Raw genomic sequence first — 21,132 nt, 5'->3', positions numbered from 1 at the left:
TGATAGGATTAGGGATTGCGGTCAGCAGAGTTCCCACTTCCCAGAGCTTGTCCTGTGAGTTTAACCATCTGGTCTTTCCGGGTGCTCCTAACCACCAGGTCTATAACAGGATACGTTGAAGCGTTCCAGAGTTATTACCTCATAAAGGGACAGCGGTGAGAATTGTAAAAATTGGCTTGGTCATTACATACCAAATTGGCTCTGTCACTGAAGGGTTAAAATATTGTCGACAACTACGATGACTAATGTCTCACCGCTTCTGTCCACTCCTGCAATAAAATATGAAATCAAACTGATAATATTCTAGACTCGCCCTATGGACTTACTACTAGAGGTAAAGTCTCTTGTCAACTAAACTGTGACTTTGAAACCCATTTATCTGGATCCCAGGAAGCCCTCACTCCACGGTATATAAGTCACTGTGAGAATAGTTTCCTTGTAGTCCGCCCATCCTCACTGTCTGTGCAGTACCTCCTCTCTGTAACATCATCATGCCTGCAGACTACAATGGCACCTGGGTCATGGAGACCAACGACAACTTTGATGGATACATGAAGGCACTAGGTATTCCAAATTTCTTCAGTTTTAAAAATGTGATGATACTTGGGGGTTATTGAGGGTCCTTAAGAATAAGGTTCGTGCTTACTTGGGAATTGTATCATACGTTCGAGGCTTCACTGAGATACAGGTGCATCTCACAAAATTAGAATATCATCAAAAAGTAAATTTATTTCACTTTTTCAATAGAAAAAGTTAAACTCATATATTAGATAGAGTCATTACAAACAGAGTGATCTACTTCAAGTATTTATTTCTGTTAATGTTGATGATTATGGCTTACAGCCAATGAAAACCCAAAACTCATTATCTCAGTAAATTATAATACTTCATAACACTAGCTTGAAAAAATTATCTTAACATCTGAAATGTTGGCCTACTGAAATGTATATTCAGTATATGCACTCGATACTTGGTCGGGGCTCCTTTGGCATCAATTCCTGCATCAATGCGGCATGGCATGGAGGAGGATCAGCCTGTGGCATTGCTGAGGTGTTATGGAAGCCCAGGTTGATTTGATAGCAGCCTTCAGCTCGTTTGCATTGTTGGGTCTGGTGTCTCGCATCATCCTCTTGACAAATCTATGTGGTTAAGGTCAGGCGAGTTTGCTGGCCAATCAAGCACAGTGATACTGTTGTTTTTAAACCAGGTATCGGTACTTTTGGCAGTGTGGACAGGTGCCAAGTTCTGCAGAAGAATGAAATTTCCATCTCCAAAAAGCTTGTCGGCACAGGGAAGCATGAAGTGCTCTAAAATTTCCTGGTAGACGGCTGCGCTGATTTTGGTCTTGATAAAACACAGTGGACCTACACCAGCAGATGACATGGCTCCCCAAACCTTCACTGATTGTGGAAACTTCACACAACACCTTGGAAATCTTGGAAATCAGGGTCCCAGAGACTGGAGGAAGAGTGGAGAGACAGACAATCCAAGCTGCTTGACGTCTAGTGTGAAGTTCCCACAATCAGTGATGGTTTGGGGAGACATGTCATCTGCTGAATCACTTGAATTATAGAAAACACAATGCACCCAATATTCATAAGAATACTAATAATTACTTATTATATAAAATATAATATAGCCAAGACCATCAGGGTGCACTGTGAGAAAGTGCAATGGAAAAACCACTGCGAAAGGAGAACCAACAACCAACGTATTACACCATGGACTAAATTAAAGCTTTAATAAAACTGAGGCGAGGAATATGAAAAACATACGGCTTTATTATTTAAGGTGCCTATGATTACATATCAAAAATAAAAGAGTTTTTATATTAATCCATTATACAAGAAATAAATAGATTTTTTCATAAAAATATATATCAAAAGTAATTAATAAGATGCGCACACTGACAAAGTATATATGATGAACAAAATTATATATATATATATATATATATATATCTTTACAATACTGGAACCACCAACAGGGTAAAATATGGTAAAATATATGTCTCCAACAAAAATTATTATTTTATAGCTGCACCAGAAGTTTAAATGAAAAAAAGGGGGGGGGTAATAAAAAAGAAGGGGGAGTAGGTTCAATATTAATGTAATAATATGGGAAAACAAAAAGAGGAATATATGGTTGTATACACGACTGTGTTCTATATAGTAACTAAAGTGATAAGTGCGACCACTTGGCTGTTTCCAATGCCATTACAGTATCTCACAACCTATGTGTAAAAAGCAAAATCCTAAAAAAACTAAACCAAATAGTGTGTATATGTCACATAATGTGACCAATAAAGTGACCAAGTGCAAAATATATAAAAAAATATATATAAAAAAAGGGGGGAACCAATCAATCTAAAACCACATTCCAACCACTACGCTCAATCACTATCTGTTACAGGGAGCCTAACAACCAAGTGAAAGCAATCCCGCCACAATTATGGATACTATAGGTAAAATGTGCCTGTGCAATAAAATATTTAAACTATCATGGTGCTCACAATCAGAGATTAGGTGGTGCCACACTAATAATTACCTGAGGTGGTCCTGCCAGTGTGCGCGGTACCCGACGCGCGTTTCGGAACGTGTGTCCTTTCCTTCGTCAGGGGTCTTCCTTCGAAAGGACACACGTTCCGAAACGCGCGTCGGGTACCGCGCACACTGGCAGGACCACCTCAGGTAATTATTAGTGTGGCACCACCTAATCTCTGATTGTGAGCACCATGATAGTTTAAATATTTTATTGCACAGGCACATTTTACCTATAGTATCCATAATTGTGGCGGGATTGCTTTCACTTGGTTGTTAGGCTCCCTGTAACAGATAGTGATTGAGCGTAGTGGTTGGAATGTGGTTTTAGATTGATTGGTTCCCCCCTTTTTTTATATATATTTTTTTATATATTTTGCACTTGGTCACTTTATTGGTCACATTATGTGACATATACACACTATTTGGTTTAGTTTTTTTAGGATTTTGCTTTTTACACATAGGTTGTGAGATACTGTAATGGCATTGGAAACAGCCAAGTGGTCGCACTTATCACTTTAGTTACTATATAGAACACAGTCGTGTATACAACCATATATTCCTCTTTTTGTTTTCCCATATTATTACATTAATATTGAACCTACTCCCCCTTCTTTTTTATTACCCCCCCCCCTTTTTTTCATTTAAACTTCTGGTGCAGCTATAAAATAATAATTTTTGTTGGAGACATATATTTTACCATATTTTACCCTGTTGGTGGTTCCAGTATTGTAAAGATATATATATATATATATATATATATAATTTTGTTCATCATATATACTTTGTCAGTGTGCGCATCTTATTAATTACTTTTGATATATATTTTTATGAAAAAATCTATTTATTTCTTGTATAATGGATTAATATAAAAACTCTTTTATTTTTGATATGTAATCATAGGCACCTTAAATAATAAAGCCGTATGTTTTTCATATTCCTCGCCTCAGTTTTATTAAAGCTTTAATTTAGTCCATGGTGTAATACGTTGGTTGTTGAATCACTTGAAGTACATCACTCTGTTTGTAATGACTCTATATAATACATGAGTTTCACTTTCTGTATTGAAGAACTAAAATAAATTAACTTTTTGATGACATTCTAATTTTGTGAGAAGCACTTGTAATTCATGCAGCAGTATAGGTAAAGGTGCAGGGTTTGGCTCAGGATCACATGTTGCATCTGAATTGTGCTGCACGGGCAAAACCACAGTTTACCATGAAGTGCAGTGGATCTGTGGCAATGTATAACATCCGTGTTGTATACCTGCACTGGATCGGACTTACAGCAATTCATGGTAACTTGCATTTGTGGAGTGTGCTCATGTGTCTACAGTTCTCACCCTTTTCATACACTACTGCTCCCAGGTGTTACAGGAACCAGATCTGTTTGTTAGGTGTTGGATAATTTTAGGGTTCACCAGCCACCGCTGCAGTCTATCGCTTGGTGACTTAGACTAGGAGTGTGCACTTCCATGCTTTCAGAGCCAACAAGTACTGCTGGGCAGAGTGCTAGATTCGGCCAGCTCCAGAGCCCCTAATGTCCTCCGATTCCACCTCTGCTTGCCACATTGGAGGATTCACAGTTCTGGCCAGTTGTGTGACAATGACTCTGATCCAATCTCTCACACATCAGGAGCATATTGCCCTCGAGCAAGCAGGAAGGTGGGAGGTCTGGGAGCTTTGTGCTCCTGAAGTAAAATGGTGCCACAACTCCTCTAAGTAATGATAGGGAATGTGCACATTGTCACGATTCCCCAGTATCGCCTGTGTGAGCGGGTCACATGCCCACTAGATATGTCCGAATTCTCACAATTCACTTCTATGGAAAGAAGCACGTGACCACAAGTAAGCAAACTGCATACATGCGCTCATGTGACCACCCACTCATACCGGCAATGCCGGCAGGCTAGGGTCACATCAAGTGACTGCAGATTTTTGTCCCAAGCCTTGACTACCCCTTCAATATGCGTATGCTGTCATGTGGAAGATTAATTGCATCTAGGTAAGTGTTGTAAAATTTTATGCACTTGCTGCAGAAATGTCATTCAGATGTGTGAACTGATTTCCAGTTGCACAAACTTCTAAAAGTCTGCCATATCCGCCAGGAGTGATGAACCCGGTGGACAGCATTGCTACCTCCTAGTTATAGTGACATTGTATATCCAGTCTGAGCCCCATCATCACACTTTTTAAATTTCCTCTACTGGGACTTAAAGGGGTTGCCCAGGCTTGGGGCAGAAGTCTGCAGTCACTGTATGTAAGTGCAGACTTGTGGATCTTCTCAGTCCACAGTGTTTAATAATAAGTGCAGGCGGGCACCACTACAGGGGATGTCCCATCACATGCCAAAAGCAACACATAAATACCAAATGAAGAGAAAGGAGGCATGCATAAGACGGGGATCACCACACCATAAATAGTACACATTCAATAAACTTTATTAAGACAAGAAGCACTGAACACTGCAAAAAGACCGTTAAAAACATTTAAAGTAACACACATGGTAAATACAAAGACCCGTAATAGGGTCAAGCCCTGGTCCAAAACCCCACACCACACAATATAGCTCGATACGACTGCTCTGCACTCCTCCTGTACTGTCTGTGAGCACAGCGGCCGGAAAGCAGAGCGGTGACGTCACCGCTCTGCTTTCCGGCTGACCGACGCTTACAGCCAGTACAGGAGGAGTGCAGAGCACAGCGCTGGAGGACAGACGGCTGTAGGTAAGTATGTAGTGTTTGGTTTTTTTTACTTTTAGGATGGTAACCAGGGTAAACATCGGGTTACTAAGCGCGGCCCTGCGCTTAGTTACCCGATGTTTACCCTGGTTACCAGTGAAGACATCGCTGGATCGGTGTCACACACGCCGATCCAGCGATGTCAGCAGGAGTCCAGCGACGAAATAAAGTTCTGGACTTTATTCAGCGACCAACGATCTCCCAGCAGGGGCCTGATCGTTGGTCGCTGTCACACATAACGATTTCATTAACAATATCGTTGCTACGTCACAAAAAGCAACGATATCGTTAACAATATCGTTATGTGTGAAGGTATCTTAATAGACAGCTATGGATAAATAGGGTCTTATCTAAAAGGCAAAACCTTTTAGATCCCTATCTAAAAAAACCCTATCCCACATTGCTTCATAGGGAGACATGAAGCAATGTGGGATAAGCAGGGAGGGGGATGGCCAGGGCACTGAACGCCCAACGCGTGTCGCCAGGAAACCTGGCTTCTACTGCCCCTGAAGTTACATACAGTTACATACAGTGACTGCAGACTTCTGCCCCAAGCCTGGGCAACCCCTTTAAGTCCCAGTAGAGGGAATTTAAAAATTGCTTCATGGCTCCCTATAGGGGCTTGGACTCTTTCTAGCTCAGGTTGTATTCTTTACCTGAAACTTCTAGTACCTAGTTGGTACGATCTCTGTGCTCTTATGCTGGACCTGTATCATGAGGTTGGACTAGGTTTTGCCTTTAAGATAAGACCCTATTTATCCATAGCTGTCTATTAGACTTTGTGCTTGCCTAGCATATGTTAGTTTTTGGCTTAGAACTACTCTCTACCATTTCTAGTCTTTAATATTTTACCATATTACGGATCTTGTCCTTATTATATTCTAGGACTTTATTATGTGTTTTTCCAGTCTATGAGCCAGTTAGTCGTATCGAGCTATATTGTGTGGTGTGGGGTTTTGGACCAGGGCTTGACCCTATTACGGGTCTTTGTATTTACCATGTGTGTTATTTTAAATGTTTTTACCGGTCTTTTTGCAGTGTTCAGTGCTTCTTGTCTTAATAAAGTTTATTGAATGTGTACTATTTATGGTGTGGTGATCCCCGTCTTGTGCATGCCTCCTTTCTCTTCATTTGGTATTTATCTCAGTCCACAGTGAGCGCAGTCAGAATTCGCCAGTGATGTGATTACAAGTATGTGATTTGTATACTTCGGCCACATTCCAACTAGAAGTGTCCGGCCTCGCTCAGTTCACCTGTATTGAGTGAGGCTGCACACGTCTAGTTGGCACGTGACTGTGACGCCCAAGAGACCGGGATACCCAGCACCGGACCAATGGGGTCTGTCTCTTGAGGGGGATGTCACGGGGGGCTTGACCCGGTGCTGTGGCCTCAGGCAATGCACAGTGTAAGGGGTATCGTGAGGGGACAGGCACTTACTTGATCAGCAGCAGGTTCTCCCAGCGGCGATGATCCCGATCCTGGATAGATGGCTATTGTCCAAATGAAAGACTGAGGCACTGAAACGTTTAACCAGTTTACTTTAACATAAAAGGATTTACAACCAGTCCTGTCACCGGAGTCTGTATGGGAACTCTGAGTTACTTTGACCCTGCCGGGGTCTTCGCCTCTTATAGTGCGCAATTTCTGTGTGGCCCTGCTGCTGTATGTGAACTGGCTGCCGGCCCAATCTGTCCCCTCCGGGTCCTGGTTCGACGGGCAACCCGAGTCCTTTTATCGGCTTACCCCCTCCGGGAGTACCGCTGAACTCTGTGTCTGTTGCTGCGTCCGGCCCTAGTGAAGCTGATATCACCTCACGTTTTTCCGGTTGCTGTATTATATATAATGAATACAGCCACGGATCCGGTATCCGTCTTTGCGCCTGTTCTGGGTAGTGATTAATGCTACCCGGTTCTCACAATGTCCCTTTTCTCTGTCCCTCTTCTCCTCAGGCCGGTGATTTGGGCCTGGAAACCGTCATAGGGCTGTTAGAAATTCAGCTGTATGACCTCTCACTATCAGCTCCTTGGCCCAACTGCCATTTCTTCTCTCAGACCAGAATGGATTAAGGGGAGTCTCTGGAGCTCCCCCTTCTGGCCGGAGGTGGTAGTGCAGTTTTGCTATTTTAGTATTTGTGTCTAGTGTCAGTAACTATTTTTGTGGCAAATACCCCTAGGGGTGCCACATTCCCCCTTAGTTAAGAACAGTACTCCGGGAGTGTGGGACGATAACATTTTGAAATAACAATTAATATGTACAGAGTCTTAAAAATGAAAAGTTACAAAAACCACTCGAGGAAACAAAAATAGAGTTCTGTAAAAAGTCACTTCAAATAGCGTCCATTAATACAGTTATATCCTTGAAGGTACTAGGAAAGGCACTGCACTTTGTGTCCAAGAATTTAGTTCCATTTTTCCAACGGAGTTACCAATATAAAGTCTAAAGAAAGTTCAAAATTATCTTTCACAATTGGTGCAGAATCCAACCAGAGGAGCAGCACTTTTAGACCTAATACTATCTAATAGACCTGACAGAATAACAAATCTGCAGGTGGTCGGGCATTTAGGAAATAGCGACCACAATATTGTGCAGTTTCACCTGTCTTTCACTAGGGGGACTTGTCAGGGAGTCACAAAAACATTGAACTTTAGGAAGGCAAAGTTTGAACAGCTTAGAGATGCCCTTAATCTGGTAGACTGGGACAATATCCTCAGAAATAAGAATACAGATAATAAATGGGAAATGTTTAAGAACATCCTAAATAGGCAGTGTAAGCGGTTTATACCTTGTGGGAATAAAAGGACTAGAAATAGGAAAAACCCAATGTGGCTAAACAAAGAAGTAAGACAGGCAATTAACAGTAAAAAGAAAGCATTTGCACTACTAAAGCAGGATGGCACCATTGAAGCTCTAAAAAACTATAGGGAGAAAAATACTTTATCTAAAAAACTAATTAAAGCTGCCAAAAAGGAAACAGAGAAGCACATTGCTAAGGAGCGTAAAACTAATCCCAAACTGTTCTTCAACTATATCAATAGTAAAAGAATAAAAACTGAAAATGTAGGCCCCTTAAAAAATAGTGAGGAAAGAATGGTTGTAGATGACGAGGAAAAAGCTAACATATTAAACACCTTCTTCTCCACGGTATTCACGGTGGAAAATGAAATGCTAGGTGAAATCCCAAGAAACAATGAAAACCCTATATTAAGGGTCACCAATCTAACCCAAGAAGAGGTGCGAAACCGGCTAAATAAGATTAAAATAGATAAATCTCCGGGTCCGGATGGCATACACCCACGAGTACTAAGAGAACTAAGTAATGCAATAGATAAACCATTATTTCTTATTTTTAGTGACTCTATAGCGACAGGGTCTGTTCCGCAGGACTGGCGCATAGCAAATGTGGTGCCAATATTCAAAAAGGGCTCTAAAAGTGAACCTGGAAATTATAGGCCAGTAAGTCTAACCTCTATTGTTGGTAAAATATTTGAAGGGTTTCTGAGGGATGTTATTCTGGATTATCTCAATGAGAATAACTGTTTAACTCCATATCAGCATGGGTTTATGAGAAATCGCTCCTGTCAAACCAATCTAATCAGTTTTTATGAAGAGGTAAGCTATAGGCTGGACCACGGTGAGTCATTGGACGTGGTATATCTCGATTTTTCCAAAGCGTTTGATACCGTGCCGCACAAGAGGTTGGTACACAAAATGAGAATGCTTGGTCTGGGGGAACATGTGTGTAAATGGGTTAGTAACTGGCTTAGTGATAGAAAGCAGAGGGTGGTTATAAATGGTATAGTCTCTAACTGGGTCGCTGTGACCAGTGGGGTACCGCAGGGGTCAGTATTGGGACCTGTTCTCTTCAACATATTCATTAATGATCTGGTAAAAGGTTTACACAGTAAAATATCGATATTTGCAGATGATACAAAACTATGTAAAGCAGTTAATACAAGAGAAGATAGTATTCTGCTACAGATGGATCTGGATAAGTTGGAAACTTGGGCTGAAAGGTGGCAGATGAGGTTTAACAATGATAAATGTAAGGTTATACACATGGGAAGAGGGAATCAATATCACCATTACACACTGAACGGGAAACCACTGGGTAAATCTGACAGGGAGAAGGACTTGGGGATCCTAGTTAATGATAAACTTACCTGGAGCAGCCAGTGCCAGGCAGCAGCTGCCAAGGCAAACAGGATCATGGGGTGCATTAAAAGAGGTCTGGATACACATGATGAGAGCATTATACTGCCTCTGTACAAATCCCTAGTTAGACCGCACATGGAGTACTGTGTCCAGTTTTGGGCACCGGTGCTCAGGAAGGATATAATGGAACTAGAGAGAGTACAAAGGAGGGCAACAAAATTAATAAAGGGGATGGGAGAACTACAATACCCAGATAGATTAGCGAAATTAGGATTATTTAGTCTAGAAAAAAGACGACTGAGGGGCGATCTAATAACCATGTATAAGTATATAAGGGGACAATACAAATATCTCGCTGAGGATCTGTTTATACCAAGGAAGGTGACGGGCACAAGGGGGCATTCTTTGCGTCTGGAGGAGAGAAGGTTTTTCCACCAACATAGAAGAGGATTCTTTACTGTTAGGGCAGTGAGAATCTGGAATTGCTTGCCTGAGGAGGTGGTGATGGCGAACTCAGTCGAGGGGTTCAAGAGAGGCCTGGATGTCTTCCTGGAGCAGAACAATATTGTATCATACAATTATTAGGTTCTGTAGAAGGACGTAGATCTGGGTATTTATTATGATGGAATATAGGCTGAACTGGATGGACAAATGTCTTTTTTCGGCCTTACTAACTATGTTACTATGTTACTATGTTACAAAAAGAGCAAAAAGCAAAGTTCAAAAAGCAGTCTTTCCGGAGCTTTAATTTAGTGCCTCCGGGCTGATAAAAAGTTCAAGAATATGCAATAAGTTCATACAGACAAGTCTCTGTAGGTACTGGGCTTAAACGTTGCAGAATGATAACAATGACTATAGTTTTATAGTTGGTAATCCGCATACCTGGCCGGTAATTGACCCTGGGTACTACGCTGTGATCTACGTAATAGCGGTGTCTCTTCATGTGGTGTACTACTGTCTACTGCGGATGTAGTATCTGCCCGCTCTGCTAAAGATAATTCCACGACTATGGAGTTGGCAAGTCCACCATGAATGGGATTACTCTGATCAGGAATCTGTTCTTCCTGGCCTGGAACCTCCCGTAGTACGGGGTCAGCCTCTTCCTGTCTTGGGACTTCTGGTATTGGGTTCGGTGTTGGGTAAAAGGCCACCATGGGAACCACTACTGCACCATGGTATGTTAGAAGGGTTTTGGGAAAGTCTCCTATACAGGTGTGATACATTTCCTCTTCTTTTTCCTTTACTGGTTGGACCTGCATGGGTTGAATAACTTCTGGTTCTGGCTGGACAACTTCTGGCTCTTTCAATGCTTCCGGACATATTTTAAGATTGTCTCTTGACACTAGTACAGATGTTAAGCCTCCGTTTTTGCTAATGAGACACATTTTAGGATTATCCATTCTTGTTGGTAAAACTGTGTAGAGTACGGCTTCCCACTGATTGTCTAGTTTATTGGTTCGACGGTTTCTCTTGAGCACTTGGTCACCCGGTCTTAATGGGGTCGCTAGAGCATTCTGGTTGAAAGTTCGCTCTTGTCTTTCTCTAGTTTGCTGAAGGCTTCTTTCCACACTCTCTTGCACTTGGCGATACTGCTTTTGCCGTATGATATCCCAATTGGAGTCTTGGACTTCTGCGTCTGGTTTCAGAATTCCCATTTCTAGATCGATTGGTAATTGGCCGGGTCTTGCACGCATAAGGTAAGCTGGGGTGCAATTGGTGGAGCTCACCGGGACATGATTATACAGATCCACCAAGTCAGGCAATTTCTCTGGCCATTGATTCCTTTCTGTCTGAGGTAAAGTCTTTAGTAGGTCTATTACAATATGGTTCATCTTCTTGCATAAGCCGTTTGTTTGTGGATGATAGGCCGTCGTCCGGATCTTTTTGCAACCATACATATTACAGAATTCTCTGAAGATCTCTGATTCAAAGGCTGTACCTTGGTCGGTGAGAACCTGTTCCGGATATCCATGGGGTCTACAAAAGTACGTTTGGAACGCTTTGGCTGCTGTTTTTGCTGTCAGATCTTTTACGGGTACTACTACCAAGAAGTGTGAATAATGGTCCACGATTGTCAAGGCATAGACATAGCCGGACCGGCTTGGTGTCAACTTCACGTGGTCCATGGCTACAAGTTCAAGTGGTTGTTTGGTGATTATGGGCTGCAGTGGTGCTCTTTGGTTCTTTTGATCGTTTCTTCTGAGGTTACACGGGCCACAATTTCTGCACCACTGTTCGATTGATTTTCTCATCCTGACCCAATAAAATCTTTCTCTTAGAAGTACTTCTAACTTTTTCCAACCGAAGTGACCAGCACCATTATGGTAAGCTTCGAGGACCATCTTGACATCTTGTTTAGGCACGATAATTTGCCAAACCAATTCATGTGTTTTCGGATTGGTGTACCTTCTACAGAGCTTCCCTTGATACAGGAACATTTTGCCTCTCTCTTTCCAGAGTTGATGCGTCTCTTCTGGGGCATCCTCATCGGGATATGCACTTTGCTCACTTAACAGTTCCTTCACCAACTTCACAGCCGGATGGCTGTCTTGGGTGTCAGCCCATCTATGGTGTGCTAACGGATTAAAATTCACCTCTTGTTGTTTCTGATAGGTACTTGACTGATGATGTTTTGCCTTGGGATGATGGAAGGCTGGTAGTTCAATTTCTTCAAGCTCCCCCGTTTCTTCTTCTACATCTCTCAAGTGTGGCATCCGGGATAGGGCATCGGCATTTCCATTCTTGCGACCTGCTCGATACTTGATCTTGAAGTTGTAATTAGATAACCGGGCTATCCATCGCTGTTCTAACGCACCTAATTTGGCTGTGTCCAGGTGGGTCAACGGATTGTTGTCAGTATAGACAATAAATTCTGCAGCGGCCAGATAGTGTTTGAAACGTTCCGTCACAGCCCAAACTACTGCCAGTAGTTCCAATTTGAAGGAGCTATAATTTTCTGGATTTCTTTCAGTAGGCCGGAGCTTTCTACTTGCAAAGGCGATGACTTTCTCCCGACCTTCTTGCTTTTGTGACAGCACCGCTCCTAGTCCCACATTACTGGCATCGGTGTAGAGGATGAAAGGTTGATGGTAATCTGGGTATGCCAGAACCTCTTCTCCGGTTAGTGCCTTCTTTAGTTGTTCAAAGGAATCTTCCCTTTCGTCGTTCCACTGAAAAGGAGGGTTTCGGTTTGAAGGTTTCTTCGTCTGCCCTACCAAGGTGTCTTGCAAGGGTGCTGCCAACTTGGTAAATCCTTTTATAAATCTGCGATAGTAACCCACCAATCCCAGGAATTGTCTCACTTCTTTTGCGCTGGTAGGTCTTGGCCAATCCCTTATGGCGCTTATTTTCTCGGGATCTGGTGCTACTCCATCCGAACTCACGATGTGTCCCAGGTACTGTACCTTTGGCTTGAGAAGGTGATATTTGGATGGCTTGACTTTCATGCCATACCTGGATAAGGCTTCGAACACTTCTGCCAGGTCTATTAAGTGTTGTTCGTAAGTCTTTGAGTAGACGATCACATCATCTAGGTACAGGAGGACGGTCTCGAAGTTCTTGTGTCCGAGGCAGCATTCCATCAGCCACTGGAAGGTACCGGATGCGTTGCAGAGTCCGAACGGCATGCGATTAAATTCACATAGACCCATTGGTGTGGTGAATGCCGTCTTTTCCTTATCTCTCTCAGCCACAGGGACTTGCCAATACCCGCTTGTTAAGTCTAAGGTGGAAAAATAATTAGCAGATTTCAAAGCAGTCAAGGACTCTTCTATCCTAGGCAAGGGGTAGGCGTCTTTATGGGTGATGTTATTAATCCGCCGGTAGTCTACACACATTCTCATGGTTCCGTCCTTCTTTTTGACAATCACTAGAGGGGCCGCCCAGGGGCTACAGCTGTCTCTTATTACCCTGGCCTGTTTCGTCTCCCTCAGCATATCTTTTGCACATTGATAGTGAGCGGGCGGTATGGGTCTATATCTTTCTTTTATTGGGGGATGGTCACCGGTGGGGATTGTGTGTTCTACCCCTTCTATCCGTCCGAAGTCCAATGGGTGTTTACTGAAGACTTGTTCATATTCCGTCACTAGCCTATACACCCCTTGTTTTTGATGGGTAGGTGTTGAATTTATGACCACGTGTAGCTGTTGGCACCAATCCTCCAATTCTCCATCTGAGCCGTTGACTTCCACCTGACAGGTTGGTTCTAAGGGCTCAATGGTTGTGATGGCATTGTTGTCAACAGTATATAGCTTTGCCATTGTAGCATACCTTGGCAAAGTGACCTCTTCCTCTCCACAGTTCAAAAGTCGTACCGGCACTCGTCCCCGGTGTACCTCGACTATCCCTCGTGCTGTGAGTATAGTGGGCCTGCTGTCGGTGTACACTGGTTCTATTAAGGCTTGATAATCTCGTCCCTTAGTACCAATGGCTGCTCTACACCATACCAGCATTTCTGTTTTTGGTGGGATTACAATAGACGTTGAATCACTTACCCTCACACTGCCGATTTCTCCACCTGCAACTTCTACCTGTTGCCTTAACATCAATACTTTTATTTCCCTCCGGAGAACTCTCTGCTGGCAGGATTGGGCAGTTTCAACAATTTGCTGTAAGACAGAAATGACTTCGGAAAAGCAGTTCTCTAACACATTCATTCCTATCAATACAGTTGGTTCACAGTTCCGCCGGTCAACATCAACAACAATTATACCCTGTTTCTTCAATTCTACTTTACCAATCTTTATGGTCATCTCCCTGAATCCTAGTTTCGGTACCAACTTACCATTACTGGCCCATATATCTAGTTCAACATCAGAGGGCCCTTTATCAATATCTGCATCAGCCCAGTACCTCTTATAAAGGATATACGGTATAGATGAAATCTGGGAACCTGTGTCCAGCAAAGCGTTGAGGGGCATTCCGTCCAGCACGATAGGGATAATGGGTCGTCCTCTCCATGTCGGGTATCTCCGGGGTCTCATCCATGGAACACCTTCTCTACGGTTTGACAACTCCATCTTGGGTCCTCTCATCTCCTGCATGGTTTTAGCCATTGAAGCAACAACATCAGTTAAAGAGTCAAGCTTTTGTTGAAGAGCCTCATTAGTACTGGGCCCCAGGGGCTTAGCAATGGCCCCGGACATAGCTGATGTCACTGGTACTCCATGTTGTTGAGGAGCCTCTGCCATGAGTTGCGCAGGATCCTGATCCCGAGGTGCCTCTGCCAGCTGGAGACGTATAACGCTCTCCTTTAATTGGGCAAATGTCAATTCAGGGTTCTTAAAAACAAGCATGCTCACATGCCCCCGGTGAGAAGGGGTGTAGAGTCCCTCAATAAATTGATCTCTTAGCAGTTTATCCGCTCCGGTGTTATAAATGGGTTCAGCCAGTGTAAGTGATTTAAGGGCTTCCTGCAGGTTTAAGGCAAAGTCTCTCACGCCCTCATTAACTTTTTGTTTGCAATTAAAGAATCGTACTTTAGCTTTGCTGCTGGCAGTGGTTTCAAATGTAGATTTTAATCCAGCAAATATGCGTTCAGCAGTGCCTTTCAGATCAGCTGCCCATGCTGTGACTTCTCGCTTAGCATGGCCACTTAACTGCATCATCAGGAGACTAACACGCTGGACTTCACCCACAGGGAACATGTCAAAATGGGCCAGCATCTTTTCTCTGAAATCGTCAAGGGTATTAGGCTCACCTTCATACATTGGAAGCCATGGGCCACCCGGGGTATATGGCATCAGCACTGGCATGATGGGCGCCACTCCTTGCACCGCTGCGCTACCGGACTCTCTATCGACACTCTGTCTTTCAGCTGCATTAGCGTCGCCGGGTGCTGCGGCGTCTCCGTGCTGCGACATACTGTGCCCCCTTAGTTAATCCGGACCCTTCCGGTCCTCCGCTTCCGTCGGGATAGTGTAGATTCGTTCCGCTGTGCAGCAGGATCGATTTTCCCCTTGCTCTGATGTCAGAGCGCTCAGCTTGGTGCCGCCCACAATGACACGCCCCCTGCTGCTCCCACCCACCGCGCTCTGTAATGGCGGATTCTGAAGTTTTTCAGTTAGACTGGGGCTCAGGTAATGGCGTAGCTCAATTAACAGTCTCGTGCCTAACGGTTATGAAGTGATTACCTCAGGGGATGGCGGCCATCTTTACTCCATTATAACCAATGGGGAAAAGTCAATTTCAATAGTTTTCAATGGGGAATGGATTTTTCTTTAATAAAGTCAATTTTCAAGATTTTTCATCCAAGTTTTCACAGTTTTGGGCTCCAATCACGGCACACAATACCCGGTATACGGGCTGGCTAGATCCTGTTCGTGACGCCAATTGTGACGCCCGAGAGACCGGGATACCCAGCACCGGACCAATGGGGTCTGTCTCTTGAGGGGGATGTCACGGGGGGCTTGACCCGGTGCTGTGGCCTCAGGCAATGCACAGTGTAAGGGGTATCGTGAGGGGACAGGCACTTACTTGATCAGCAGCAGATTCTCCCAGCGGTGACGATCCCGATCCTGGATAGATGGCTATTGTCCAAATGAAAGACTGAGGCACTGAAACGTTTAACCAGTTTACTTTAACATAAAAGGATTTACAACCAGTCCTGTCACCGGAGTCTGTATGGGAACTCTGAGTTACTTTGACCCTGCCGGGGTCTTCGCCTCTTATAGTGCGCAATTTCTGTGTGGCCCTGCTGCTGTATGTGAACTGGCTGCCGGCCCAATCTGTCCCCTCCGGGTCCTGGTTCGACGGGCAACCCGAGTCCTTTTATCGGCTTACCCCCTCCGGGAGTACCGCTGAACTCTGTGTCTGTTGCTGCATCCGGCCCTAGTGAAGCTGATATCACCTCACGTTTTTCCGGTTGCTGTATTATATATAATGAATACAGCCACGGATCCGGTATCCGTCTTTGCGCCTGTTCTGGGTAGTGATTAATGCTACCCGGTTCTCACAATGTCCCTTTTCTCTGTCCCTCTTCTCCTCAGGCCGGTGATTTGGGCCTGGAAACCGTCATAGGGCTGTTAGAAATTCAGCTGTATGACCTCTCACTATCAGCTCCTTAGCCCAACTGCCATTTCTTCTCTCAGACCAGAATGGATTAAGGGGAGTCTCTGGAGCTCCCCCTTCTGGCCGGAGGTGGTAGTGCAGTTTTGCTATTTTAGTATTTATGTCTAGTGTCAGTAACTATTTTTGTGGCAAATACCCCTAGGGGTGCCACATGACCGCATGTATCCAAATCATAAAATCACACCGGTGCCATTTTGCTGCAGCCTGCAACCAGATTTCTCTGCGCAAGTGCTGCCCGCGGCTACCACGGAGCCGGCTGATAATTTTTAACATTATGAAGATACTTAGACCAGAGACAGCTGCAGGGGCATGACAGAGGTGAAGACCCTATCTACAGTCCCAGCCCACAGGCCCATCCCGATGCAGGAACAGCTTATTGCACCAAAACTTCTAATGGGAATTAAAGAATAATCAGGCTGCGGATTTCTGCAGTGAAGGCACCTAGTAAACCAGCAGCACAGCGCCTTTATGCATGTACCTTTAGTTTATGGTGCCTGATCCTGATGACAGGTTCTTTTTAGGACACATTTAGGTAAGACAGTCTGTGGCTTGTAGTACTTGGGACTGATAAATTACTTTTGGCTACCAAACACCATTCTGTGGCGCCCTCTGCTGGTATTTTCAGAAAATGCACACTTATTTGAAAGTTGTGAAAATATTCTGGGATTATATCTGCCCATCATCTGATCAGTCCAAACACTGGTATTGAATGATTGTGATCACAATGGAAATTGCATTATTTTGCAATAATATTATTCTAATGATAGGAAAAAGATCTGTGCATGTAAATACAGGGATCAGACTATTGCTCAAGTCACACAGGTCTTGGACGGCAGCACTATGATGATTGATTGAATGTTCCCTTCACTCTGCAGATATTGACTTTGCCACCCGGAAGATTGCTGCTCATTTGACCCAGACTAAAGAAATAATTCAAAATGGAGATAAGTTTCAGACAAAGACCCTCAGCACATTCAGGAATTACGAGGTCGACTTCACAGTCGGGGAAGAATTTGAGGAGAAGACTAAAACCCTGGACAATCGCGTGGTGCAGGTCCGTTCGCGCCGACTGTCTATGGACAGAAATTCTATTTTTCACTGTTCACATTTGTGAAACTGATGATGATTGTTATATGTTATATTCTTGTTTTTAGACCTTGGTGTCTTGGGAAGGGGACAAACTTGTCTGTGTCCAGAAGGGCGAGAAGAATAACCGCGGCTGGAAGTCATGGATCGAGGGAGACAAATTGTTCTCGGTAGGAATTAAAGCACATCTTCAGGAACATTGATTTTTATTTAAATGCATTTATTATGGGCCAAAATAATTTATATTATTTAGTTTATGTCAAACATTTTTCACCAGGCTGCTTGATTCACTGCACATTACTTGCTGCAGAATGAGTTAACTGAGAATCTGTCAGTGAAACTTGCTCTGACAGGGAGTTTATAACTCTTATCTTAAGTATTTGGTCCAGAAATTTCTGCACAATTTCTGCATCTCTTGGCAGGAAAATTGCTCCTCTCATCTGATCTATGACAACTAAACACAAGGACTTTGAGCTGAACTTTGAAGTGGTCATAAAGCGCCTACAGGAGCTCCAGATAAAAACTAATCGCAACTAAAAGCTCCGAGCAGAGACAGATTCTCAGTTAAGGCTTCTTTCACTCTAGCGTCGGAATCTCCCCGTCGCAATGCGTCGGGCAGAGATTCCGACGCTAGCGTTTAACGCACTGCACAACTGAGGCAGCGGATGCATTTCTCCGGCACATCCGCTGCCCCATTGTGAGGTGTGGGGAGGTGGGGGCAGAGTTCCGGCCGCGCATGCACGGTCGGAAAAAGCGGTCCGTCAGGGGCAAAAAACGTTACATGTAGCGTTTTTTGCTCCCGACGGTCCGCCAAAGCACAACGCATCCGTCGCACGACGGATGCGAAGTGTGGCAATCCGTTGCAATGCGTCGTCAATACATGTCTATGGGGAAAAATACGCATCCTGCAAGCACTTTTGCAGGATGCGTTTTTTCTGCAAAACGACGCATTGTGACGGATTGCAGAAAACGCTAGTGTGAAAGTAGCCTAACTCATTCTACAGACAGCAATGTACAGAAACTAAAGACGCGAAAAGTTCAAAGGGGCAAAAGTATTAATAAAATCCAATTGCAAAAATTAGTTTTACCCAAAATAATTGCACTGAAGAAAAAAAATGCCCCTGAAGGAGTCCATCGGCTTTAAGGTTTTAGTGTCATCCTATGCAAAGTTGTATTTTACACCTAAACATAGAAACATTATATAATGGATAACTGTAGTCTAGTGGCGCTGAGAAGCAAACTCATTTTCAGGATCTCTGCTGCCCGTGAGTGAACGAGACCCTAATATTTTGCTACAATTGCATCCAGTATAGGCAATCATTTGTGATCTATATAACTTGGGGCTGATATATCAAAGCTTTTATGCCAGAAAAGTTAATTAAAAGCTTTGAAAAGTAGCAGGTTTTACATAACGGGGACTTGTACAGGAACCTGGCAACTTTTGGTGTTTTCGGATAAGTTGTAATCAGCTTCACCAAAATTGGCGGAGCTGGGTAGGCGCGTGGGCAGTATGAGGCGTAACCACACTCACCCATCAAATTCATCACGTGTCAGCATTTTGTACCCCAGACGTCCCGTGTGTCAATGACTGGAGTAGCATTTCTGGCACGGCACGTGGAGGCACACGCCACCCAGGAGTGCTGTATTCATTAAATGGTGCGCTACACCCGTCTGGATGAATCGGCCTCATCGTGGGCACAATGTTCTCTCCACACTTTAGCACGGAGGCCCACCAGAGGATTCTCCTGCTCTACTGTGGGTCAGTCCAAACATGCTCTGGTGGGACAGCCCCACACTGTGTATCCCCACTTACAGCCGGAGTGTGGAATCAGAGGGTGGATAATACTGAATAATCCACTTGATCACTGCCAGCATGTGCTGAAGATCTGTGTGAACCCCAGCGTTACTCACCGTACTGTACCTTTATATTTCAGGACCTGTTTTGTGAGGATCAAGTTTGCCATCAGGTTTTCAAAAAGAAGAACTAAGCAGCGCTCCGGACTGTCTGCAAACTGCCATTTTTTCTCTTTCTAGTGTAGATACATCTGTGATAAATGTCATGTGCATTTTATTAATAAAAAATAAAGACGTTTGTAAGAAAGTCTAACATTTATTGTATGAGTGTAATCAATCATTCCTAGACATAAAAATGCATCCTCACCATAGAACAGCCAGTATTATCCTCCAGAGCGGCATTTACAATTCTGCTGTCTTCAGATCTGAAATCTCCCAGTATTCCATAAAGGCGCTGTCATAAGTTCTTAAATGGTTAAAATGGCAAACTGCTGATAAAGACAATTTTTAATACAATTGCGCTCTGCTCATTGCCTTGGCTACTGGCCACCCTAGGGTGTATTCAATGTGCTTCTTCATTGGATCTACTCTATCTCATCACCGTCCCATATTATCATGATGTCAAGACATATGTTAATAATATTAATAATCCCTTCTTGAAACATATTCGCCTATATACTAGATTTGTAGATGACATCATGATAATATGGGACGGTGATGAGATAGAGTTCAATAATTTTGTTAGTTATTTGAAAACCTCTAATAATGAAAATATGCAGTTTACTTCATGTTTCGGGAATCATAATCTCGAATATTTGGATGTAGAAATACAAATTAGAGAAGGAAATATTTCAACAAAGGTATTTAGAAAGCAAACTGCAACAAATAATATCTTGCACTTTGAGAGTGCTCATCCGTTACACACAAAAAGAGGGCTGCATTATAGCCAAATGGTTAGACTACGTAAGATCAATAGTAGTAATATAACATTTAATGAGCAGATAAGTGAATTAAAATCTCGTTTTTTAAAAAGAGGCTATCCTGATCAGCTATTAAAAGAAGCAGAAACTCGTATTAATAATTATACGCAATATGATTTTTTGAAAAGGAAGAATAAAAATAAGAATAAAAATATCGATTAATTACATTCTGAAAAAACAGATAATAATAACTTTTCTTTCTGTTTCAAACATAGCAATCTAGATAGAGTTATACATGCATCGATCAGAAAAAACTGGCATGTGTTGCAAAGTGACAAAGAGCTTATGTCCATCTATAAAAAGGCTCCGAGATTTGCTTATAAACGTGCCCACAATTTAGCTGATTTATTGGTCCATAATAAAATGGTTTCACAACAAAAAAATACCTGGTTAGCTAGTAACATGCCTTCTGGAAATCATAAATGCGGCAATTGTAAATTTTGTCATCTTCATATAACTAAGAATCCCTTGCAGATAGGTTCTATCACTCATATGGTAAAAGATTTTATTTTTTGTAAGAGTAAATTTGTTATACAGTATATGTCCTGTTCTGCCCCTGCCGATATTTTTATATCGGTAAAACGATGAAACCGCTAATTGTTCGTTTCAAGGAACATTATAATTCGATTAAAACAGGAAAAGGATGCCTTAGACTTATTCAACATATGAGAGACAAACATGATGCTAATCCTAACCTTCTTAGTTTTGCAGGGATAGAAATAGTTAAATTTCCCCAGCAAGGAGGTGATCAGAACAAACTTTTATTACAAAA

General features: G+C 43.0%; 1 protein-coding gene across 1 annotated transcript; it reads left to right on the top strand.

The window, feature by feature from the left end:
- The first annotated feature begins 408 nt into the window (after window positions 1–408).
- Window positions 409–19,693, top strand: LOC138638487 (retinol-binding protein 2-like). Its single transcript, XM_069727820.1, has 4 exons — window positions 409–564; window positions 17,376–17,554; window positions 17,655–17,756; window positions 19,521–19,693. Exons 1-4 carry the CDS (start codon window positions 492–494, stop codon window positions 19,572–19,574), a joined length of 408 nt encoding a protein of 135 aa, XP_069583921.1. The 5' UTR covers window positions 409–491; the 3' UTR covers window positions 19,575–19,693.
- The last annotated feature ends 1,439 nt before the right edge of the window (window positions 19,694–21,132 follow it).

Source organism: Ranitomeya imitator, chromosome 5 (genome assembly GCF_032444005.1).
Source record: "Ranitomeya imitator isolate aRanImi1 chromosome 5, aRanImi1.pri, whole genome shotgun sequence".
Lineage (NCBI taxonomy): Eukaryota > Metazoa > Chordata > Amphibia > Anura > Dendrobatidae > Ranitomeya > Ranitomeya imitator.
The sequence above is the reverse complement of the archived record's forward strand: the minus strand, read 5'-3'. Positions and strand labels throughout refer to the sequence as shown.